This window comes from Prosopis cineraria, unplaced genomic scaffold (assembly GCF_029017545.1).
Source record: "Prosopis cineraria cultivar Desert tree isolate PC_DT_omini unplaced genomic scaffold, ASM2901754v1 PC11, whole genome shotgun sequence".
In the NCBI taxonomy this organism is placed as follows: Eukaryota; Viridiplantae; Streptophyta; class Magnoliopsida; order Fabales; family Fabaceae; genus Prosopis; species Prosopis cineraria.
The window spans coordinates 13,556,379-13,582,088 of NW_026555342.1; the positions used below are offsets into that span (position 1 = coordinate 13,556,379).

Genomic DNA, 25,710 nt, shown 5'->3' on the forward strand with positions numbered 1-25,710 from the left:
AAATTTGATATTGTACCCCTTCCAATCTTTACTATAAGGCATCTTTAATTATCTCATCACAATTAAAGAGATGTGATTAAATTATTAACTTTATCTAAAAATAGAATCAGTTTTTAAATTTACATTATATTCTCTCTCAAAATTAATGATTTAAATAAGTGCAATATTAGAAAAAAATAATTAATATCCATTAAGTACCTTACATTCAAGGACCAAAGAATCATTCTCGAAGGCACTCTGTAATAAGTTCAGAAGGAAATATGCAACATAAATGTACAATTGATAGGTAATATTAACAAACAATCAATATCAACACTATATTAAAATATATATAATTTTTATTTTTAAATATAATATCCTCATAATTCAGCTTAGTTATGCACTTTGATACTTATATATTTTTTAAGTAAAAAAATAGTTTTTGGTTTCTAGAGATGTATGTGGTCATCTCATATCATGATTTCTATATTTTTAATTTAAGGAGTCAGCCCTTAAAATTATAATTAACTTTAGTCAAGGTATCTGGAGGTATGTTTTACTATTGAGGCAAGAATATATTGGTGATATAACAATAATGTTGGTTAATAATAGATATTTTAACCAAGCGGATCACAACTTTAGAGATTGAATTTTTTTATTTTTTTTAATGAAAAAACTATAAGAGATCTTAACTCAAGTTGACCATAACTCTTAAGACATAAAAACTATGATTTTCCTGTTTCTTTTAACTTGCTTCTTAAAATTTTAAAATATTTTTACTTTAGTACACGTGTCCATTTTTGGACCTCTGCGATTAATTAAGAAACAATAATATCAGCTTTGACAATATATGAGAACTATGGATAACCCATGCATGACACTGAAGAAACTCAATTATACACTTTTATCAAAACAAGCTTTTTAAGTTTCTCTCTTTTCTCTTCCATTCTATTTCCCTTACCTATTCAATGTGTTTATCATAGATTGCTTTACTACGTTGACTAATCCCATAGAACCACTACTTCTCTCTCCTTCTCCTTCCGTCCCTCTCTCTCTTCCCCTCCCTCCATTCTCTTCTGTGTGTCCTTGCACTCTTTCGTAGGAGACATTGTGGTACACATTTTTTCTGCAGTTGGTGTCTCACATGCTGTATTTCCAACACAAACCCATGCACAGGCTAGCTAGGTAGCCACTCTAGACCTCTGTGTGTGTGTCTGTGTGATTCTCTGAGGATTTCTTGCATGAATCTGCGAAAGTGTTTGTTTTCCAGCTTCACATGATCACGAACGTCCATCCAAATAGATGCTTGATGCGCTTCACTTCACAGATTGGTGCTTCTGCTTTATATATTCACTTTCTTTAATTTGCGCAGTTATTCAATACTCCATGTTATGCAGCTTTTTCGACTGTGAATGCTTTCCTACTTTCCCAAGATTCAAGCAGCATCAACACTGTGTTAATCGGTATGTTCTCTCTTCCTATCTAGCTCTTTTGATCATAAGTTTTCAGTCATTCCTCTACAGGTGCTTGATGAAAAGCCTAATCCAGTCGTTACTAGCTTGTTTAAAGCATTCTGATAGACTTTCCATGCCGATTAAAAGCACATGAGCTGCTTTTTTATTCTGTTATTATATACAAATGAAGGCCCTTTTGTCAGATGATTAAAAATAAATAAATCTGTGGAAAAGGAACACACATTAATGTAGGTTCTGTTTAAAAAATTCCAAAAGTATAGGGACAAAAAGAAAATGATAACACCTTCTTGTGGGGATGGGCGGTAGATAAACTTTATCAATTTCAGAAGAGAGTACCCACATAACAGGCTGAATAGTGGAAATAACTGATACACACTATTGATTCTGTGTAGAGCAAAGCAATATGTGTGCTGACTTTAACCATTCACTTTCTGAGTTTTCATGATGTTCATGAAATTGGGATCTGTGAGAGTTACCTCTGAGAAAAAAGTTGGTTTTGCGATGAGGCATCTCTGATGCAGTCTTACTGTGAAGAAAAAGGAGAAAAAAAGAAAAAAAAACGAAGAGCTTTTCTTATCTTCGTCTGATGGAAAGCCATGGGTGAATTTCACTGTAGAAACATGTGTCCATGAAAGCACAGACCACACTCTAATGTCAGATCTCGACATGGAGGCAAAAGCCTATATTGCTGCTGCTTATAATATCCTCAAAGAAAGATTGTGGATTGATTTCTCTTCTTTTTCATCTCTTTGTTTCAAAATCTGAAGCAAATCTCAGATAAAACGTGCCTAACAGCTAAAAGGCTGCTTTTGTGGAACTAATGCTGAGTTCTTTCAGTAAATTGTGAATAACATCTGGCAAAGATAAAAGAGATAGAAAGGGAGAAAGAAGAAAAAGTTGGCTTCCACCTTTCTGGATTGCCCTATAGTTGATGGAGAGCAGCATAATTGAGAAGACAATACCTTCTGCAATATTGGACCACTGAGAGCCAATAAGTAATTTCAATTAGAAAAATATTACATCAGTTTATACATTCACGTCCTTGGAGACACAATGAAAGTGACTTCACCAAAAAAAGACTCATAATATTTTCCTTCATTTATAGGAAGCTTTTGGTTAACCAGTTATTTTTCTTGTTTCATCACTTTCTTTTGGATTCCCCATATCGTTTTCTAATGATGTATTTTTCCTTACATGGAATTGTGAGCATCTGCTCAGAAGATTGCGGTGTGTATTAGACAATTATTATACAGCTGCTTTGGATTTATATACCCATTCTGACTCAAGAGTCAGCCACTATAAAAGTTGAGTTACTTTTCTTTGTCTCATGTGTTAGTTCATTCTTTACTAGTTATTCCTTTCCCATGAACCATCACGTAGAAGTGTGGATAATACAATATGGACGCTATCGTACGACAAAATAAGAAGTATTGAGGTAGTGTCACGTCATATTTGATACGAGTGTAAAAAACAAAGGTGGTCGGTTTTTTAAGAGCTAGTGTTTCCTATACCATAATGTAAATCATATATGTCTATGCATGCACATTTGCTTTGAAGCTTCTTTCGTTTATGGGGAAGAAGGAAACGGGGATGAATATTTCTTTAATCTTTACCCGAAATGTTCAACTAGAGAAATTGTAGAGAGGAAAAAAACACACCATATTGAAGGATAATAAAAAGACTGTCGGCACAGCCGTAAATGCAGGGTTTTATTTATGTATAAGCCTGATGAATTGTGGGCACCCATCAAACTATGTAACAGAAATGGTATATATAATAATTAAGAGTCGATCATCTTATCTTTTGCCTTTGTCCATTATTAGTTTCTTTATTTTTACATTTTCAATGTTTTCGTTGCCTCTTCAAATTTTGGAACAACATCATATAAGCTGAATTACATGCAATGTAGGATAATTTTCTTTCGTTTTCCAGAATTCTTATGTTCTTCTCCAGTGTCTTGTTTCGTATGACAGGAGCTGGCACAGGAGGCAAAAAAATCTGAAGCCCAATGTAAGGCAGTGAGGGTATGCCGCACTTTCCTTCTATTAATTATTAACTTCACCTGGTACTTCCACTTGTCTTCAATTAAGCTCTGAAGTTTGAAGTAACTTGCAAAGATTAGTACAGAAAAATTTGCTCTATGGCTTCTAGCCAAATCTCTAACACAGTTTGTTATTCCCTGCCATCTTCTTTAATGGTGTATGACAGCATAAATTTGATTTTTTTCCCCCTTTCTTCTCGAATTTGCAGGTGAGGACACTAATTATATAAATTGAATGGATTGCAGAGTTATATGCCGAGAAAAAAGAAGATGAAGGGGCCATTTAGGTAAGGCCGCCTTACAGATTGTTCCTTGTTTCTCCATTCTCCTTTTACTGCCGTAGTCCACTCTGAAGTCTGAACTCTCTTCTTCCTGTTCTTCAGATGAATGATTTGGTTTTCAGTTTCTTTACTTCTTGAGAAACTTGTTCAGCGTTTCTGCTTCAGATACTTCTTCTGTGGTTTTCTTCCTTACCAGTACTTAAATCAACAAACAAGGTATACGAAATTCTGGTTTGCTTGCAGGCTTTGAAGTAGAGGCTTTTATCAGACCATTGGTTTATACAGATCAGACCAAAGAACAATGAAGTTTATGAAACTTGGGACAAGGCCAGACACCTTCTACACTGAACAAGCCACCAGGTATGTATGTAAATTGATAATAAACTGTTTTCTGAAAAGCTGTAAAAAGCCCCTGTTTTTTAACAGTGTTCTCACAATGCAGGACTCTGATTTCGGATATACCCTCAGACCTTGCAGTACAAGTAAATGATATCACTTATCTTCTGCACAAGGTACAAATATAGAGTTAGATGATTAGAATGAGCAAGGGAATGTGAAAAATAAAGCAATTTATTCTTCAGTTCATTTGAATTTTTCTTTTGTGAGATGCAGTCTTTACTTCTTCCAAAATGTGGCTTCCTACAAAGGCTTTGCTCCAATAGTTCTAATGATTCTGGGGATGTTTCACTAAAGCTTCATGATATTCCTGGAGGGGAAGATGCTTTTGAGCTATGTGCAAAGTATTGCTATGGAATTTCAATCAATATCAGTGCTTTTAACTTCGTTCCTGCATTTTGTGCTGCTAAGTTCCTGCAAATGAATGACTTGGTTGAGAAGGGAAACTTGGTGGGAAAACTCGAGGCTTTCTTCAACTCTTGCATTCTTGAAGGCTGGAAAGACTCCATCGTTACACTTCAGGCTACTTTCAAGTTACCAGAGTGGGCTGAGAATCTAGGCGTAGTCAGAAAATGCATCGATTCAATTATTGAGAAAGTTCTCACACCCCCACCACAGGTAAACAAAATTTATCCATAATTGTTACTTCTTTGGATTAATTGAGAAAGTTCTCTTACCTCCATGAAAAGAGCTAGCTCAATTGGTACAACAGTTTTCACAAAAAGAAATTTAGTTAGATTCATGCTAGCTCCTTTGTTAGAAAAAGCATTCAACTGATATCATATCCTCGAGAAGAATTATGAATTTCTCTCCTCTTCATTGTTTCCTCATTATTATGTAACATCATACCCTCAAGAAGAATTGAGATACTCCTTAAACCTATTTTCCTCCTGAATTTTTCTTGAAGAATGATGATTTGTTGCAGGTCAGATGGTCCTTCACTTACACCAGGCCTGGTTATGCCAAGAAACAGCACCATTCTGTCCCCAAAGATTGGTGGACTGAGGATGTTTCCGACCTTGACATAGACCTTTTTCGATGTATAATCATGGCTCTGAGAGCCACTTATCTTCTCCTGCCTCAGCTCATAGGAGAAGCTCTTCATGTCTATGCCAGCCGGTGGCTACCAGGAACCACAAAGCTCAGAACATCAAGCAGCTCAGCTTCTCAAACAGAAGAATCCAAGGCAAAAAACAGAAAAATTCTTGAAACTATTGTGACCATGATTCCTGCAGATAAAGGATCAGTTTCAGTTGGTTTCTTGCTTAGACTCCTCCAGATTTCGAACCATTTTGGGGTCTCCCACGTCACCAAGACAGAACTGATTAGAAGAGCAAGCCTGCAATTCGATGAAGCATCTGTGGATGACTTGCTTTGTGCTTCAGCATCATCAATGGATTTGGTTTTAGCTGTGCTGGAAAGTTACTTGAAGATTTGGAAAAGAATGTCTCCTAACGCTGCAGATAACAGCCACTTCTTAAGATCAATTAGAAGTGTTGGGAAGCTCATTGATTCGCATCTTCAAGTGGTTGCAAGGGATGAAAATTTGCCTGTGTCAAAATTTGTGGCTCTTGCTGAAGCTCTTCCGGACATTGCAAGATTACAGCATGATGATCTCTACCATGCAATAAATATCTATCTTAAGGTAAATTTTTAGACTAATTGCATTTTAGTGGTCTAAGGAGGACTTGGATTTCAAAATAACCCCTTAAAAAAATTTTGCATCACTTCAATACTCTTTTATCATAATTTTGTTCTATATAAAGATTGTTTTAAGTGAAATGAAAAAAAAATAAAGCTTTTGAGTACAAAAGTGGGACTGAATATCTTGATATTGGAGTTATCTTTGCAGGATTAAAATAGAACTTCAGTGGAAACTTTAAATTAAAACTTTCTGGAACTTTTATAAGAACCCCTTGCATAGATTCAGGGCTGATGCCCTTGAAACTGAAAACATTTCAGCACATTTTGAGGATCTTGATGCCCTGTTTGGCCCCATTGCGATTTTGAGTTGCTTTTATTTGAATAAGTATTTTATTTATGCGTGAAAAAGTGCAAACAATTGGAGAAGCTTTAATTTCTTTTTCGTTGACAAAAAAAGAAACTTTTTACCCTCGCTTCAGCTTACCCATTCCTCTTAACAAGATGGTTCAAACAAGGGCTTAACTATACAAATTACGTTTTGAAATTGTCGAACACATTTTCAGATTTGCATAAGTATTTTTTTTTAAATTACTTATGTAGGAATAATATATAATTTTAACTTGCATGCAACGTTAAAGGTATGTTGCAACATAAATACTTCCAACAATTACTTCTCAGCACACTGAACAAAATATCAACGGTTGTAGGTAGTGAGGTGCAAATGAAACCTAATTAGACTCTCTCGAAACATAGGTGTTACTGTTGTCACTTTGAATTGTTTAGATTTCACTATTCTTTATGTTTATGTATCATTCTTTAAATAGTATTGTTAAAAACTGTTTTTATTTTTGTCATACTTTTTTTGAAGATGAAAATATTAAAATTATATACATACATACATAATTTAGAATATTCAAATTCAAATTAAATTTAAATAGCTGAGATATGTTGTAATAACAATGAATGATTCTTATCAGATTCTTTACATCTTTCTTTTTGTTTCTACTTAAAATAGAATAGATTTATATATATATGTACTTGTATAAATCTAAAATACATCACATTATGTGAACCATGAATAATATGATTACCTGTAACTTGATATTCCCTCTCATCTTTATTATTATAAATATTTTTAACTACTTCATATGAATCAAGTGAAATAGTTAAAAGTAAAGTTGGAAGAGCATGTTGATTGGGAATGTGACACTATAGTACATGCATGTACATGATGATGATTAATGAAAACCTAGGACCTAGGAAGGAGAGCCTTTGACAATATGCAAGGTTGCATTTATGAACACAGGAGCACGCTGAGATGAGCAAGGCAGACAAGAAGCGGCTATGTCGGATTCTGGACTGTGAAAAGCTGTCAGCAGAAGCTCGTGCTCATGCAGTGAAAAACGAGCTTCTTCCATTAAGAACTGTTGTCCAGCTTCTCTACTTTGAGCAAGAGAAAAAATCATCCCCGAATCATCATCATCGTCATCATAATAATTATAATGCTGCCACCAGCAGTCACAGTCACAGTAACAGTACTGCCACTTATAAGGTCTTGAAAAGTCCACTTGAGCCTTCTGGATCAGAAGCCAAACACAGACCCAGAACCACCAATATTGTTCCTGAGAGTAATAAACACAGATTGGCTATGGAATTTGAGAGAAAGATGATCGTGAGAGGAGGGGAGGCTGAGGAGATTGGTTCTGATATGGGAACAGGAGGATGCAGGTTGGGTTTGGATCCTAGGAAGATCATGAGAAGAGCAAGAAGTGACACTGATTATGCCCATAAAAAAAGGTAGATTGAAGTTCATTGATTATTGATGGGGTATACTTATAGTTGATGATGATAAGGTATTCAAGCTTTGTTTTTTTGTTTTTGTTTTTTTAAAGATTCTTAGTCAGACATGATCATGTCAAGAAACAGGTCGAGATTTTTTCAAGCTTAAGCATAAGTATATACTCATTTCAAATAAATCTTCATCGTTTATTTAATCTAGACGGTTGATTTTTTTAAATGAAACCCGTGTAATGATTTTTTTTTTGAACTTACTGTAAATTTTTTTCAGAGTGTTTAGAAGGTGAATGGCATGGGATAGTTTTACAAAGCTGCTCTATTACTGTCATTTTTTCTTGTTTCCATTGTGACTAGTTGATGAGAAAATATAAGTACGTAAATATACAGAGAGGGATAATGCAAGAAGAAGAAGAAAGATTAAGGAGATTATATATATATATATATAATTTTATATATATATATATGTAATATTTCCTTTGGATCACAGTATTGGATATTAATAACTATTTCATGATTTTAAAAAAGTTAAATGAAATATTAATCTATTAACACATTTTACATTTTTTTCAATTATATCTTTATTTATATAAATGCCTTAATAATAATAATTGAAATTGTAATACATTATTCCTCTTAAAAATAATAATAAATGAAATAAGGATATAATTAAAGCAAACAAGTATCTAGCAAATGTCAGTAAATTGTAATAGGAGGAATTATATGCTTTTTATGGGATGCTGATGTGGCACCCAATACATGGTGATTTATCCTCCATGTCAGCATTTTTACCCACGGGAGCAGCTCAGTTAACCCCTTGATGTGCTTCATCAACTCGGTAAGCTTTTTGTTTTCTTGGATGAAAACTTAGAAACTAATTTATTATCATATTAGATAGTTGTTGAAAAAGCCCTCTCCCAACAGTGTTGAAAATGTGACTTTAATCTTGACACAATGTTTTGACACTCATAATTATTTGTTAAAAATTTTACTACCTTTATTTAAAAATATAAAGTATTTTTTGAGGAGGTGGATGTTCAAAAATGTTTTTATTTTTAATCTTTCGAGATATAATTATTACTTTTTTTAAAGTGTTCCTATTAATAATGACTTTATATTTATTATAAGATATTTAATAAGAGTAAATATAAAAAGATAGGATTAATTTAAAAGTAGGTAACTACTTTATTGGGGGGTGTGATTCATTTCAAAATATTTTATATTTTTAAACGAAGGGAGTATTACTTTTGATTTTAAGTTATGCCCATCAATATTTTTAAGTTGGAAATACTACATTTTATTGTAGTGATAATAAATTAAGATTAATTTTGCCGCCACCACATAGCAGACTAGAGTGTGTTTAGTTTCACATTGACTTTGGTCAAAATCTAGATTTATTCAAAATAATGTGGGAAAAGTTTTGTTTCCAAAGCTACAAAGTCATAATGGTAACTGATAAATAGCATAGTATATAAGGATCGTTTTGAAACTTTAAAACTACGTAAAAACCAATTGAAAAATGATGCAAATTATGAGGATTAATTGATTAATTTTCTTGTAATATTTTTTTGGACATGGTAAAAAAGATCATATGAGATGGTAGATAGGGCTGACTATATATTATTAGATTTTCCATTTTTGTTTTACCAAAACAATAATAAATTATGAAAAAATATCATAAAAAAGGGGCAAATAGTTGCTTAACCGTGAGACCTTTTTTTCCTTACCAAATTGGGGTAAGTTTATTTTTTAAATTTTAAAAATAAAAACTGATCTAAATAGTGTTTTATGTTAAAATTGTTCTTATTTCTTGTTTTTAAAAATCAGGGAATGAAAACACGTTTCTGTTTCCATTCCATTTTTTGTTTTTAGAACGCATGATATTTAACCACTAGATAAGAGGCCTAACCATGGGCAGCATAGTAAGGAAACAACTAGCAACAAAACAATTTATATATTTCATTATCAAAGCATTTCAACAAATCAGAGTGGCGCAGGGAAAGCGTGGTGGGCCCATAACCCACAGGTATTAGGATCAAAACCTGGCTCTGATATGAGAGGCTTTCAGTTTATTATTTTTCTCTCCACACACATTTGAAGATACCTCACTCTTTGAATGTATTTCTTTTTTGTGGTTGGCAGCAATATGCAGGGATAGTGACTTTGGAAGGAATATCAGCTAACCCCACCATCTTTAAGTATAAACCAAAAAATAAAAAAAAATATATCAAAATTAATTCATTTACTATTTTCTCAAAGATTGCTACTCACTTCGATAAACATTAAAACTAGTAATATAGGTTGCGGGCTTAATGATGCAGTTTAGTATAACTCGCATTATGACAAATTATATTTCTGCCAATCCATTGTGAAACTAATTATCCAGAAAATAATATAACTATTTTTAAATAATTAAAAAACCACAATACAAATTTAAAACAAACAAACATAATAAAAAGTTTAAATTACAATCTAAAACTTAAAATGATGACTACAACAATGATGTAGAAATATTGAAACTTGATGTACATTCTTTTTTAATACTGGCTACTATTAGTAGCCGAAGATGATGAGGATCCCACATCTTTATAATCATGGAACAAATAATATGTAAATAAAAATTTTTATTTTTATTTTTATTTTATTATTTTTACATCAAAATTTTCAATGACTTTTTGATTTAATATTTTATAAAATTTTTACTATTATTTTACATAAAATGTATAAATAGGCTTAAAGTGTTAAAATTTTACCTTAACAATTTAAAACTATGATGAAAATTTGACAAAATAAAATCATTTTATAAAATATTTTAAAACCGTTTATAGTTTTAATTAAATTAAATAGATTGAATTTTAATGGTTTAAATTTATTTATATATTTTAATATAAATAATAATAATAATTTTATAAAATATTAAATCATAAAAGAAGAATTGTTTTTTGATAGAATATGAAGAAACATGATTAAACTACCCTGTAAAATAACAGATTCTCGACCACTTGTAGCACATGTATGATACTATAGGGAGGAGATCAAGTAAACATTGGAATCCCTAAGCCATTGGTTGTCAATGCCTAACATGCAAGCTTATTAGCTATAGTGTTTACTTATCAATGAGTATGAAAATGGAAAAAAAAAAATATATATGCAGGTTAACCCACAAACCAACCTACATGTTAGCCTGCCGTGGGTTTGAATTGTGCAGTGTGGGATAAAATAGTCTTGGATCTAAACAAGCTATATTTTTTTACCAACTTGACTTTCTTCTTTTGGCGGGTTGAGCTTACATTTGTTCTATTGAACATTGTCTTTTTTAAAAAAGTAATTCATAATTAACTCATTTACTATTTTACCAAAGATTCCTACTCACTTAGATTGAACAATACCTTTTCTTGTGATGTTCTCTGTGAATTTCCTTTCCTTGGATGAACTAAATGACAAATCAACTGGATACACAAATATGAGAAAAATAAAACCTAGACCAGTTAATCAGGATAGCAAAAGATATGTATATCATTTTACTGCTGTTAATGTTTTTGTTTATAGTATTCTTGAAATTCAACTATTAATCTGTAGTTTGCTCAAGAGTGTTGTCAGTTTCAACTTTTTAATTTTGAATATTTTTTTCCTACTATTTTTCTTATCTAGATTCGTTCACACCAAACAAGAGAAGCATTATTCCCATTCTAGCTATCTTCTCTTCATTCTAATTCCATTTTTAAATCTAAAAAGTAAAAAGTATGTCATATATTCCTATTTATCTATGCTACTTCAAAAGTAGTATTTTTTTTAATTTAAAAAAATATTTCAATAAACCTTATAAATGAACTTCCAAACTCTAGTTCAGATGTAACTTCTATTTTCTTGACATGTTACATTTTTTGAATAAAATAAAATTGACAATCATACACAATTATTCTTATGCAGTAGTAATTCGCTCAAGGACTTTGTTATAGAGTTCAGAATTCTTTTAAATCTAGAGCAATTCTATACTCTATCTTTTCTAATTATAAGACACACTTTTAAGAGGCATTGTGTACGAATGGGGTTGGGTTTAGTGGAAAAGGTTTGTAATTCACAAGTCATAATATGATAAATTAATGTTTGAATTTTTAAAAAAAATGTATTAACATTTAATGTCTAATTATACCTTAAACATGATTGATTCTAATTACAAAAAAAAAAAACTTGTGAATAATTTTTTTTTTGGTGTTCCCTTTCATAAGGAACTTTCTACAAGTAACTATTTTTTTTAAATACCCCTAAGCAATAAATAAAATGAGCTGGACAACATGCTTAATCAAAGAAAATAATGACATTTAATTAATAGTAAAACAAGAAAGAAGGAACGAATTTTTAGACATAAACTAATTTCTTAATATTTGACAATTAGATAGTCGTGTCTTATAATTAGAGAGCAGGGAGTACATTTTAATTTCAGAGTAAAATACGCTAGCCTTCTCTTCTTTTTCTTTTTTATCTTAATTACAAATACCTTTTTTCTATTTCTGAACCTATACAAACCTTTTTTAATATAAATAGTTATAAAATACAAACATCTCTTTTATTTTTAAGATTTTATTTTTATTCATCCAACCATTAATTAACAATTACTCCTTCTATTAAAAAATTCAAGGTATTTTTAACCGAATCTCACTCTCAATAAAATAGGTACCTATTTTTTAACTAACTCTATCTTTTCATATTTACACTTATTAAACACCTATAATAAATATAAAGTCATTCATCAATAGGAGTACTTTAAAAAAAAATAATGATTACACCTCAAAAAACTAAAAATACCTTACATTTTTGAATATCTAACTTCTCACAAATATTTTATATTTGAACGAAGGGAGTAAGTTATATATGTTGATATCCTCTTTCTAAATATAATTATTATCTAAAAATCATTCAAATTACAAAAAAAATTAATGAATATGTTTGTATTTTTCATTTATATTTTAAAAATTTTCATTTTTTAAATGTATTTATCTAATATTTTTGAAAAACATTAAATACTTAAAATGGACAAAATAATAGTTCAAACATGCAATTTACAAAAACTTAAGGAAATAAGAATATTTGGGCCTGAAATAAAATAACGATTTAATATAATAATTTATGTTTATTTTTAAATATTCTTTAATTTTAACAAAAAAATTTAAATTATTTATGCAAATATTCACATACTTAATTTTTTAAAGTTTTTAAAATTGAAAAATAGAGAATAGAAATTATATAATGAGGGAAATTAATAATTTTAAAATTTTCAATATAATTACAAATAAAAAGGTTAAGTTTCATAGAATATTTAACAAAATATTCCCGACCGTGTTAAAAATTGGACAAATGTGTATGCTTTTGAAACTAGATGAAAGGTTCATGTAATTTTAGCAAAAGAAAAAATAGGTCACAATATTTTACTCTAAATTTAAAAATGACTAAATTATACATTATTTTCCTCCACATTGAAGTATATATATAATCTCTTTAACTTTTTAAACTTTACAAGAAACCCCCATCAACTCCTATATTTATGAGATAATTCTATATGATTAATTTTATATATTAATTATCTATACATAATTTAAAATTTATAAGGATTATTTTTATATCAATTAAAGTTTGGAGCTTACATGCTTACAAAATGAAGTTTAAAAAAAATATAATTAATAACTAAGGGCTATTTGCATAAACTTAAAACTTCAAGGAGATTTATTATTAAGTTTTAAAAGTTTTTAAGAATTCTTTGTCCATGATTTAAAGTTTAAAGAAGTTGTATGTAATTTAACCCTTTAAAACATACTTTCTCTAGTCTTTTCCATCAATACTTGTTTTTTTTAAATCATTTGGTCAAGATTAAGAAAATTTGTTAAAGTAGGTTAAACTTATTAAATGTGTAAATTTTTTTAAGAGATTTCAAAACTTCCCCTATTTATTTTATGAATTCATGTCACACTTAATTAATCTTTATTTCTAAAACAAATAGTGCGCATGTGTGTGTGAATTAAAAAGGGTAAACATATAAATTCAGTCATGAATTATTTATTTGACCAATTATTTGATTAAAAAAAAGTTACCAAGTCACATGTCTCCTCAAATTTGTTCCTCTATTTCTTCTTCGTCACCTGTGATTCCCCCCTCTCTCTAAAAAAAATTCTAAGGTGTAGGCCTTGCCGAATTGGGAAGAAGATGACGACAGCAAATTGAAGCACAACACTTAAGCATAGCGCAAAACCAGCAAGTTGAAGGTGCATAAGCATAAACATAAAAGATCTACATCTTTACCAGTTTGCATGATATCCAATCTCAACAAAACCAGAATTAGCAGCCAAATTGCAGAGAGCATTTCACTTCGAGTCAACTGAATCAACGAAACTCCAAAATCGCTTTGTATTGACTACGGAAATGAAGAGACTGCTTGAGATTTGCTTCACAGAACAAAAACTGAAGAAAGAGCAAGGGGGGGGGGGGGGGGAACAAAAGAATTCGATTCAATACAAACCAGAAAACCAAAACTTATATATACTTTGCTTTGAACTCACTGCTCTCCTATTCTCCTTTCGCATTGACGAGGAGAAATACTGAGTGTGCTTTGCAATTAGCCTTCGGACTCATCATTCGCTTTCAGAGATTACTGCCTCCGTCAAATCTATGACTCGACGAGGGTGACCTCAGCATTCTATTGGGCACATTGCATGGAGAATTAGGCCTCTCCGGTTCCTTCCTAAAACACTTCTGGGAGAAGGCAAGGGATTCGAAGATAGTGAGGGCTATTATTGTGGGGGCCAGTTTCGGATGTTGAAAGCCATGGCAAGATCAGGCGAGATTAGGGTTCGGGAGAGAGGCATGAGTTCCTCTTCCCATCTCGAGAACCAATTCAAGTCCTCCTCCCTCATTATCGTCCAAATCTAAACCACAATTTCCCTTTTCTCTTGTCTAGTTAATGGGTTGGGATAATCTAGAAAAAAGGACTAGATTTTTGGATAAAGATATCGAACAAACAACTGGATGTTGGAGTCTTGACAAGGAAAGCCAGAATGGAAAGGAAACAGAGGAGGCGGCGGTGAAAATAAGGGATGTGATATAAATGACCGTTTAAATTTAATAAATTATATAAAATAATTAATTAAATAATAAATTTTAATCATATTCATCGTATTACAACGTAATTTATTTAAATATTATTTTTTTAAAATTAATTTTAATAAAATTAAAAATATTTAAATAATTTAATTAAAATCAATTTTAACTATATAACTTATTACATAATTTAATTTTTAAATGTTAAATATTAATTTTTTGAAGATATAAAATTTAAATTTATTAAAGAAGAAGAGAATTTAATTTTAATTCTTTTTAAATCATGTGCTTTTTTATAATTTTTTTTAAAATTTGTCTTTATAGTTTTTCTTAATATTTCTTAACAAGCTTCTCCTCACAAGCTCAAATTCTCAACTTTTTAAAAATAATTAATTTTTAACTCAAAAATCGATTAATTAAAAAATGAGTGTTTAAATAATTTTGTAAAGAATCAATTTTTTAACCAAAAATTAATTATTTTTGCTATCCAAACACCCAATATTCTTGTGTAGAATCTGCGTCTGGAATTCGAAGCGGGAGATTGTGAGTGATTGGGGGAGTCATCATTTCAGTGGAAGAGAGTGCTGTCAAAAGTTAGTGGGCCCCACATAGATAATAAAATGTCCGTTTACTGCAGGTGAGGTGAGGGACCCGCATGCTTCGTTTTTAATAGTTTACACTTTATTTTATATCATTTTGTAATCCAGGATGTAAGATACTTTTTAAAAAATAATTTATAATTAAATTTATACGTTTATTTATTAAAAAGCGTAATTAATTTGAATCTAAAATATTTCTTCAAAGAGAAGTGTGGCTTGGACAAAGTATTAGAACGAGATACATAGATATCTTTTTAATTAAAAAAGAGCACAAAGAAGTAGAAATGTAGGATTTGATTGGCAAGTTATTTAAATTTACTCATTTAATCAATATTTCATGTACACGTTAAATTGAATTGAATGATTGTTAAAAAATTTGTCATATAATACTAAAACTTACCAAATTTTAAATTTTTTGAGGGGATAACATATGTGAAGATTTTTTTAATCATAAGGATTATTTTAAAATTTTAAAAAATATATTTTAATAATTTTTAAGTAATGATAAAATTCAACAATTATTATTGAGACATTTATTAAATAATTAAATTTAAATCATTCATCATATCAAAATTCAAAAAAAGTAATGATTGTAACTTGTAAATAAATATTTAATCCTATAATTTTTTTTTGGATAAAGAAAATTTAGACGAATTGAAACTCAAGACTCATTAAATTAAAACATACCTTTAAATTTAAATTTAAAGAGCATTTCATCTTATAATTTAATAACTAGTCCATTTCTATTTTAAATTTATTAAACAATAATTTTCCCAAAGTCAACATATGTAATTTGTTATTTGTTGGTGGTTCGATAAACTACACACACACAAGAGTGCATTGAATTATTGAAATGTAGATCCTCACACGCAAAATTTCCAATTTTGGTCGATTTTTTCTAAGAAATGCAGAAGCTTCACTCCATCTCAAATTTGAAGCCACCAGTTACGAGCCACATGTCAGTGAGATGAATCAGTAAATTCAGTGTCATTTTGCATTTTCTTTTTTCTTTCCCAAAATTATCTCCTCTTCTCTTCTGAGATAAAAAATGGCGTCCATTTATATGCCTTCTTCTCTGTCTTCCTTACCAGAGTACTGATTCACAAAATATGGCCTTTTGTCTTTTGATTAGAAGCTTCATTTTGCAATCACTCATCTGCTGATGTAGACATTGGACGAAGCACCACCATTTTCCCTATATATATATATATATAAATATACAATATCCAATCAAGAGCACCATTTTTTTGGTTCTCGTCCTTCCTGAGAAAGACAGTGAGACAAATATGTCCGAGAGTTTTGACTCCTCTTTGCTTTCCATTCTCTGCTTTTTCTGAAAGGTAAATCCCGCTCCTCCTTTTTACCTACTCATTCAGCTTGTTATCTGAATCTTCTGCGAGTTTTTCTTGTCTTTTTCGATGGTAATTAATTAATCTAGCATTTTATTACTGATGTGGATTGTGCGCTTTGTTTAATCGATAATCGATGAAGATGAATCTATTTGAATTTGCCAAAGCTTTATGGTTTGTGGTTCGACATCTAGGATTAAGGTTCGATTCAGGGCCAAGCCTAGTGTTGCAATATTGCTGTCTTTTTTTTCTGTTGACTATTGAATATCGAGGTAAGATCTTATCGTTGATGTGTAAGTGTTAGCCACTATCTGAATTGTGCTCTGCTAGCTTGAATTGTGATTTTCAATTGTCTGGTTTTGTAGGCAATGACGTTGCTAATATATTTTGCGTGTTTTTATCTTCTAACTGTTAACCGACTTTATAACCTAGTTGATTGGTAGATGGAATTTTCGGATGTTCTTTTAGATGATATTCCTGCCCATATATGCGGATTTTTTGTTTTTAATGGAAACAGAAGTTTTCATCGCCATGGCTGCTGATGAAATTCAGTCCGTCATCTCCATTTCCATGATTTTTTTTTTCCGGTAGAAGAATTTCCATGAGTATTTTTGATCAATCATGTTGAGCTCTCTACTCCTCTACTTTTTATCTTTTACCCTCGTCACTTTGCACCCATGGAAGGATCAGCATGTAAATCCCAGTGAGATATTGATTATGAATTTGCAAGAATTGTGAAAAGTTTTTTATTTGATCTGCATGCTTGGATGGTGTTAACGAAGACACAGTTATTTTTAATCAATTAATGAGATCAGGCTTTTGTTTTCTTCAAAATTATACATTTAGTTAAAAGGTATTTTTCCTCACTTTCAGGTATGGAGTGTTTTGACATCTGGAGACAAAAATGTTGCAGTTCTTAGAAGGATTAAAGCAGCTATTTGTTGCTGCAATAAATTGTTGCAATAGTGATGTGTCTAAGCAAACTACGGGTTTAGAAGATCCAGAAGCTCTTGCAAGGGAGACAGTCTGTATGTGTCTTTACAGAAGTTTTGGGTTAACATTTTTAGGTGTTTTCCTTTGTCATTGGCCTATAGGTGAATTTTATGCGTAATCATTTCTTTCTTCAATCAAACTCTACTGCTACTAACTATTTTCCCCTTATTCTGCACAACTTGTTGCGTATCATCCATTCCTTGGTGAAGCGAATGAGATAGGCTTTTCATTTTCCCTTTTTCGGCCTCTGCAGGGGTTTAATGTTAGAAATAAAAAGAATAACCGAAGAAAAGCTGCAATACCTGAGAACTCCATGGAACTTCAGCGAAGAAAAATTTAGCCCAGCAATTCCTACATTAGCAGAAAAAATGGAAACAGAAGTTTTTAGAATGCTTACAGAATACAAAATTCCTTTTTGTTAATTTAAACTAATTGTATGATTCACGGTAGACATTATCTCACTCAATAGTACCCTTGTAATTTTAAAAAAAATAAAATTGTTCTGTGGTGCTTCGTGAAGCATTATATGTCTGAATGGTGCTTCACGAAGCATTCTGTTCTCATCTGGTGTGGTGGTGCTACTTTGAGGCACTTTTATGGTATTATGTGAGGCACCAGAGGGATAGTGGATCCATCATGGGCACTGTTCTGAAACTCACAGGTTAAAATAATAATTGTTGTTGGTCTTTTGAAGGCACTTGATTAGTTCAGTAACAATTATACATGGATGAATCTGTATAACCTTTATCCATTCATTAGTTAGTGAGGTTCTTGTTGAGTGTCTGATGGAAAATGGAATGCTCTCAGTAGAAGGACGTGATTATTGGGTGTTACAGTATTTCTTCCTCTCTCAACTTCTCTCTGTTTTCTCCCTCCTCCTTTGTACATCAATCATATCATAGTAGATTTGTCTCTGCATTCACTTGAAGAGTGAGGGTGGTACACTATAGTATCCTTCCAGTCCGTTTAATTATGTCAATTATTTGGAGGCTACTGATTTAGTCACTGATAATTGACTCTAAAAGTGCTCAGGGTCCTTGATAATGAACTGCCTTGACCATTTGTTGCTACATTAGTGGACAGAGTTAAGATAAAGAAAGATATATCTTCTAGATACTATGTTTCTTTTGTCGCCCTGGTAGCAGTGATATTCATCTGTTTGGTTTTCGATGCAGTTAGTGTAAGTGAGATTGAGGCACTGTATGAACTGTTCAAGAAGATTAGCAGTGCAGTGATTGATGATGGGCTGATAAATAAAGTATGTTCCGTTATATATTTTGCTGTTCCATTAGTTTGTTTTGTGATAATTTTGATGTTTAAACTTTCTGACTGATTCCTTCATTTCTACCCCATCTTTATAATCCTAAGCATCTCGTTTTATAGGTATATGTGGTATTATACATTGCTTGGCTAGCTTGTGATTCTGAACCTTTTTCTTTTGTTTCTTTTGATTTTTTATGCATTTGATTTGCAGGAAGAATTTCAGTTGGCATTATTCAAGACAAACAAGAAAGAGAGCTTATTTGCAGATAGGGTATGTCTAGCTTTAAGATCTTGAAATTTTTTTACAACTGTTTTTAACTTATCCTCACAGAAATAGAACTTGAAATTTTTGATTCGTTTATATAATGATCCAACTTTTACAATTTATTAGATAAGATTTTCAGCTACGGGAGTAAAATTCGTTTCCAACCCTTTTGTACCTTACACATTGTAGCGTCTCCAACCCTACAATGTATTATGTTTCTGGATGATCTATTAAATTTTGGTATATGCTATCCTTTCTGTTAGCTTTTTTGGAGGGGAAGGGGGAAGGGGAGGGGAATTTGTCATCTGGGTGGTTTTCTTCATTGAGTTACAGTTATGATTCGTTGATTTGAAGTCCTTTCCTATTGCATATCTTGTGCATATATGAACCCTTAGAAATGTATGTTGTGCTCAAGATTTTGTGCTGTGAAAATTCTGTAGGTATTTGACTTGTTCGACACAAAGCATAATGGAATACTTGGTTTTGAAGAGTTTGCTCGTGCTCTTTCTGTCTTTCATCCCAATGCACCTATTGATGATAAGATTGAGTGTAAGAGAGACTAAAGCCTTCTAAATATTAGGGAGGGAGGTAGAGTATATATGGTCTATTGCTTCTATAGTTTTCTGTTTATGCCTCATGTTGGGGATTCCCAAATTTCCTTCCCTGCAGTTTCATTCCAGCTGTATGATCTCAAGCAGCAAGGCTTTATTGAAAGGCAGGAGGTAATTTCTCTCTTACGAGGTTGAATAAATAATGCAGAGAAAAACACTTTGTAGATTAATTTAACACGATGAATTGCCTTAGTAATTCAACAAAAGGAATCTTCTAAATATTCCAAAACATTTATTACACCTCTCTCATCTCTCTTCACCCTTCTAAACCTCAATTACCCAGAACTACCTAGACTGTTACCACACAAGTGTGTTGCCAAAACTAACAGTCCCCAAAACTACCCGCATGGTTATTTATCTGCCCGCAGCTGCCTAAAATCTGCTTATCCAGTTGCATTATCACCTTCATCTGTTTAAGGCCTGCCTAAAACAGTTACATAATTGTGGATCGATTGTACACACCCCTCCAAAACATACCTTGTTGTCAAGGCATGATTAAGGAAATAGGGATGTCATTAATACACAATCCTCAAAGCTTTACCTTGCCCTCATGGTGAGAATTAGGGGTTGTATTGGTGGCTTTGTTACATTAGGACTTTGCTCTACTTTCCACAAAAATCCCAGTCCATAGCATTCAGAATCTTCACCACTACCTTTCACTCCAATTTTTCCTTTTAAATTCTTCATATTTGTGGCAGTTAATTGCACAATTGAGTTCTTGAGAATTTCAGTGGTATGATTCAAATTTTCTTACCATCACAGATCAAGATGGGTGAACTTGATCATAATTTCTTCTCTCACTATTTCTACCTCACTTTCTACAGAAATATCCTTTGAAATATACTCTCCAGTCTCCCTCGTGTTCAGTGTAGCCCTGAACCATCATTAATATGATACTAAAATGATGGAAACCAGAATATGGAGCCAGGAACTGGTCAAAGAGAAAAGGCAGAAAATGAATACTGAATTGGGAATATGAGTGAAATATGCTGAAAAAGCACTCACAAGTAGACAGGTTCACATCACAATGAGTTCCCCTTGTTATTTGAGACACAGGGAAATTTCCAGACACTCTCCACAATATTTTTCAATCCCTTTCCTCTCTCTTCACCTTAAAACTGCCTAGACAGCTACCTCTTGGCTCTGCTGCCAAAGTACCCAAAAATTGACTTATCGGTTACATAACCACCGTTACATACCTAAAAAAATTTGAGACTGTTGCATAACCAGCCTCTACTGCCCAGGGATTATTGGAAACAACTAAACAGCTGTGGATTCATCAGAGACCATGCTGGAATATTATTCTGTATTATGGGTTTAAATTATACATGGGAACCTTACTCCACGATACATGGGAATGTCAATCAGTTTGAACTAATTTGTTTTCTCAGAACATGTCTCTTTCAAAATGTTTGCAAGATGCATTTATGGACAATGCTTATACCTGTAATGTGATAGGTGAAACAAATGGTAGTGGCCACCCTAGCTGAATCTGGCATGAATCTTTCTGATGACGTGATTGAAAGTATCATCGACAAGGTGCATCCTTTACTTGATGGGCTGAATTTGCTTACCAAACATTGTGCTCATTAGTTATAAGTATATTTAAAAGCTTTCAATGAGGTCTGCTTCTTTGTTTAAGTTAGGTTTCATGTTTGTTCCAGATGAATTTTCTTTTTCTTTTTTTTTTTTATGGAAGAGGAAATGTATTAAGAGAAGAAGAAAGTATGGATTGTTGGAGGATAAGAAATCGTTGAACCAGAATAAAAGGAAAGTAATTGTTGTGGAGAAGATTTACAATCTCTTTGCATGTTAGAAATGGTTTTTCCCTTAAACAAGACTATGCATTAAACACTAAAGCTAAGATAAAGCCTAAAAATACACTTCTATTCGACAATATAATGAAGGCAAAAAGTTTCTCTTGAAGATATTGGCTACAACTCACCAACTACAGAAAGCTGTGAAAAAACTTAAAATGCGCGTTGCCACAAAGTTTTGTTTTCTTTGTGTCTTTCCCTTAGCCCTTAAATTGAATTGGGATGAACTGATCCAAAGTACCAAGACACGCCCAACTCTCTTGGTAATGCATAAGACCTGATCCCAAAGGTTGGACGATGGAGAAATGAATGGGACAAAAATTCTGAATTTGATCTGCATTTTACACTATTTGGGAGAAATTATTTTACGATATTTTTCATGCTTCATGATAGTCTTTCAAAGTACAAGCAATCTTATAAAGCCATGTATAATGGTGCATGAATTCTTTGGAAGTGAGTGGTATGGGTTATTTGTTCACCCAACTGTTTTTATAGCTGGCAGTAATTTTTTTCCATTAGTTTATGTTCTGTTTTTTATATGCATCTGTTTCTCATTGCATCACATGCTAATCCATCTTTGATGGGACTGTTATGTATTCTCCATGTGACTTTATCCTCATAAATTGAACTAAAGTTTGTACTTTCTTACAAGAAATTTACTAAAGAAAGTGAACCTTGTACAGCTTTATGTTTGTGAACTTCATTAGTCATGTTTGCTAACTTAACGAGCGTGTTTTTTAATGAACATGCTCTAGAAAATCATACGTGTCATTGTAATATTCTCTTATCACTAACAGTTTTTAAGCTATTTAGACATTTGAGGAAGCTGATACAAAACATGATGGGAAAATTGACAAGGAAGAATGGCGAAATCTTGTCTTGCGTCATCCATCCCTTTTGAAGAATATGACTCTTCAGTATCTCAAGTGAGTTTCTTTTTGTTACAGTAATTTGAATTTTTGAATTCTGGCCCCAGTGGTGGAAGTCTTGGGAAGTGAATTAGGATCATCTCATAAGAAAGCGATGGTAATGTGAGAATAGAGATAGAAACCCAAGTTGTTTCCCGTTGTAATTAATTGTCATGAGTAGTCTATCTTTTTTCTCACATGACAATCATGTTGTACAAGAGGAGCGAAATCCCTATGAAGCATTTGCATTACGTGTGCGATCCATAATATATTTAAAACCTGTGTTAAAAAAATGGCAGCTTAGTGCCTACTTGTTTTTCAAAAAGGAAATGCTTATGAAGATTGAGAGAAATTTATCTTGTAATTCTTTTTAAGAAAGCATAAAATATAACTTTGCACCCAAGCTAATGAAGAGTGAGAGAAATTTATCTTGTAATTCTTTTTAAAAAAGCATAAAATATAACTTCGCACACAAGCTAGATTGGAACTATGTATTTGAGCTTTTTGGGCCATTCATGTTTTATATATTTATATAATGAGTGTAATTTCATATGACAGAATAAGATATGTAACACCTTATCATTGTTCCGGAGGCCTTTAGTAAAGCACTTGTGGTGTAGCCATGCGAGAAATGAAGATTTGGTTTGGTTTTGCCCTAGATGGCTTCTACATGCATGTCTGCATCTCAATGGCACAAACCTCTGATGGTTAGGAGAAGTTCTTATGGGCACTTTTTGCACAATCAACTGATGCAAAGATCGGATAGATCCTCACTAAACTATGCACATTGGTCACTTATTTTAAATATTTATCGGTTCTTACTTCTTAGCACATCCAGAGACCAGTTTATATGTGGCTAAAATTTCTCAGTTAACTAGTATTTTTGTCGTCTAGTCCTTAGCTTCTAACACCTGACTTTTAATTCACTTGGCAGAGACATCACGACCACATTTCCGAGTTTTGTTTTTCACTCACAGGTTGATGATACTTGAGTCAAATAAATACATCATCCATGTGAGTTTCAGCAGCCTTACCTGGTAATGATGTGTCACAAATGAAGGAACGAGGTTGAGGTATTGGTGATAGGGTGGATGGATATGGCTTTTGTTTATATTTTCATTGAGTCGAACTTCATCTTCTATTTTTTGGATAGATGAGGTTTCTCTATTGTACAAATGAGTTTGTTTATTTATTTATTTGCTTCATTGGAAATAAAAAGGGGGACTAAAATAGTATGTTGAGGTGTTTCACCATTCACGCCATGGAGATTTGGGGAGATTTGGATATGCCCAGATCTGGAAATGGCTGCTGCTGCAAATTAGGGAGGGGAAAAAACCGTAAGAAGGAGATGAAGATGATGAAAACCAGCCTCATTTCCCCTGAAAAATAACATGTCTATCATTTTTTCCTTGTGGTTAAGATGTCGTTTTCCAAGTTTTGGGGATCAAAATATCGTTGGTGTATGTTTTGTTGTAATTATATGTTGAAATTGTTGGAATAGAGAAGCTGTCTGAATTAAAAGTTGTTGATCTTCCACCTCGTAGTTGTGAGGGAGTGGATGTTCAAAAGTAAAAAAAAGCTTTATCAGAAGAATAGCTTATAGAAGCCAAGAACACAGCATACACAGATTTCTCTTCGCAGCTAAAATCTAACTTAACAGACTAATCTCCGGTGAGCAAGAACTCAATATTTAAACACCCGTTAAATTCAATGCTGAACATTAGTGCAATTTTGGACATGCTTGATTGTTGGCCAAAAATACAATTGTTGAAATGCTGGAGATTCTCTCTCTCTCTCTCTCTCTATCTCTCTCTCTCTACAAACTTGAATCTTTTTCCTATCCATAGCGGTGTGTGTTTTTGGTATTTTAATTTGAACAGTTTAGTTTAATTGTTGTTATTGAAAAGTGTATATTCAATTTTCTAACTTAATATAAAATTTTAGCTTCTAAACTTAATTTTATAAAATATCTTTAGTCTTGTAATTAGTCTTATATGATGATTTTTTGTCAATCATTGTTATTTTAAAAAATTAATTTCAACATATTAATATTTGAAAATATTTTGTTAAAGTTTAAAAGTTTAATGTAAGTATTTTGTTAAGTAATAAAGAATATAATTTTAAAATTAGAAAGCTGGAAAAAAATAATTTGTAAAATTAAGTGACTCAAATTGGGAAAATTGATAAAAAGACTCTACCACAAATATGTTTGCTCACAAGGATTAGGGAGAGATGTTGATTTGAGGTCTTTCATTAGCATTAATTTAGAACTTCAAATGATCAATTATCCTTTCAAAAAAAAAAAAAAATTGAGCAAGGTCTTTCATCGTTGATATATGGCACAAGGTCTATTGTCATTAACATGTCAAAAGGTCCCTTGATGTCAATAATTTTAATGTCAATATGTCAAATAAAATTTTTTAATGTCAATATGTCAAGTAAAGTCCTTATAAAAACAAAAACTTCCATGATATGTAAATACTGTTTAAGGATATGCAATTTACCTTCTATATATTTGAATATGCCATTACAATTAGTGTTAAATTTTTACATTGAAAATTAGTATAAATTTTCAGATATCAAATATGTATATTTGAATATAAGGAACATTAGTTACATTTATTTGAAGATGTCATGCATATAATGGAAGAAAGCCTCCATATAGGGAATATTGTTGCATCCAATGTTGAAGCCAAACATCTAAGTGTACATTTTCAGGGTATCATATATGAATATTTGAATATAAAAAAACATTAGTTGCATTTATTTGAAGAGGTCATGCATATATTGGAGAGAGCCTACATATAGGGAGTATTATTGCACCTAATGTTTAAGCCAAGCACCTCAATGTAAATTTTCATAATATTATACATGCATATTCAAATATATGAAACATAAGTTGCATTTATTTGAAGAAATCATGCATAAAGTGGAACATGGCCTATTTATAGGGAGCATTCTTGCATTCAATGCCCAAACGAAGTACCTAAGTGTAAATTTTTCAAGATATCAAATATTAAATATATGAAACATAAGTTGCATTTATTTGAAGAAATCATGCATATAGTGGAAGAGGCCTGCATATAGAGAGTATCCTTGCATCCAATGTTCAAGCTATGCACCCAAATTTTAATTTTCAAGATATGCATAAACCATATTCAAATAAATGAGATTTAGTGACATAAATTTTCACAAAATGCACCTTA

At 31.9% G+C, this 25,710-nt stretch overlaps 2 protein-coding genes and 1 long non-coding RNA gene across 20 annotated transcripts; 2 read left to right on the top strand and 1 right to left on the bottom strand.

Moving 5' to 3' along the window:
* The first annotated feature begins 970 nt into the window (after positions 1 to 970).
* Positions 971 to 7,838, top strand: LOC129285287 (BTB/POZ domain-containing protein At5g47800). 13 transcript variants are annotated; one of them, XM_054920897.1, is made up of 10 exons: positions 971 to 1,164; positions 1,352 to 1,442; positions 2,673 to 2,758; positions 3,428 to 3,478; positions 3,705 to 3,782; positions 4,020 to 4,136; positions 4,219 to 4,288; positions 4,389 to 4,790; positions 5,098 to 5,817; positions 7,123 to 7,838. In XM_054920897.1, exons 6-10 carry the CDS (start codon positions 4,078 to 4,080, stop codon positions 7,615 to 7,617), a joined length of 1,746 nt encoding a protein of 581 aa, XP_054776872.1. In that variant the 5' UTR covers positions 971 to 1,164; positions 1,352 to 1,442; positions 2,673 to 2,758; positions 3,428 to 3,478; positions 3,705 to 3,782; positions 4,020 to 4,077; the 3' UTR covers positions 7,618 to 7,838. The 13 variants fall into 13 exon arrangements, with proteins under 13 accessions (XP_054776872.1, XP_054776877.1, XP_054776871.1 ...); XM_054920902.1 differs by having other exon boundaries at positions 1,377 to 1,442; XM_054920896.1 differs by lacking the exon at positions 2,673 to 2,758 and having other exon boundaries at positions 3,387 to 3,478.
* A 6,005-nt stretch (positions 7,839 to 13,843) lies between these two features.
* LOC129284786 (uncharacterized) lies at positions 13,844 to 14,661 on the bottom strand. Its single transcript, XR_008586959.1, has 2 exons — positions 14,162 to 14,661; positions 13,844 to 14,063 (listed from the first exon to the last, which is right to left on the bottom strand). It is a non-coding gene; the product is annotated as an uncharacterized LOC129284786 (long non-coding RNA).
* A 1,563-nt stretch (positions 14,662 to 16,224) lies between these two features.
* Positions 16,225 to 24,025, top strand: LOC129287067 (calcineurin B-like protein 3). 6 transcript variants are annotated; one of them, XM_054923210.1, is made up of 9 exons: positions 16,225 to 16,638; positions 17,521 to 17,741; positions 18,816 to 18,898; positions 19,115 to 19,174; positions 19,609 to 19,717; positions 19,838 to 19,890; positions 21,238 to 21,318; positions 22,410 to 22,522; positions 23,439 to 24,025. In XM_054923210.1, exons 2-9 carry the CDS (start codon positions 17,552 to 17,554, stop codon positions 23,494 to 23,496), a joined length of 747 nt encoding a protein of 248 aa, XP_054779185.1. In that variant the 5' UTR covers positions 16,225 to 16,638; positions 17,521 to 17,551; the 3' UTR covers positions 23,497 to 24,025. The 6 variants fall into 6 exon arrangements, with proteins under 6 accessions (XP_054779185.1, XP_054779187.1, XP_054779191.1 ...); XM_054923212.1 differs by having other exon boundaries at positions 16,227 to 16,638; positions 17,521 to 17,714; XM_054923216.1 differs by having other exon boundaries at positions 16,241 to 16,638; positions 17,521 to 17,675.
* Positions 24,026 to 25,710: the final 1,685 nt, after the last annotated feature.

Excerpts from the sequence above, each read along its gene's own strand:
- LOC129285287 (XM_054920897.1), top strand. The coding sequence starts at position 4,078 with ATGAAGTTTATGAAACTTGGGACAAGGCCAGACACCTTCTACACTGAA. Across the intron at positions 4,137-4,218 it reads TACACTGAACAAGCCACCAG|GACTCTGATTTCGGATATAC; the intron begins GTATGTATGTAA and ends CTCACAATGCAG. Across the intron at positions 4,791-5,097 it reads TTCTCACACCCCCACCACAG|GTCAGATGGTCCTTCACTTA; the intron begins GTAAACAAAATT and ends GATTTGTTGCAG.
- LOC129287067 (XM_054923210.1), top strand. The coding sequence starts at position 17,552 with ATGTTGCAGTTCTTAGAAGGATTAAAGCAGCTATTTGTTGCTGCAATA. Across the intron at positions 17,742-18,815 it reads CCTTTGTCATTGGCCTATAG|TTAGTGTAAGTGAGATTGAG; the intron begins GTGAATTTTATG and ends TTTTCGATGCAG. Across the intron at positions 19,891-21,237 it reads GCTTTATTGAAAGGCAGGAG|GTGAAACAAATGGTAGTGGC; the intron begins GTAATTTCTCTC and ends GTAATGTGATAG.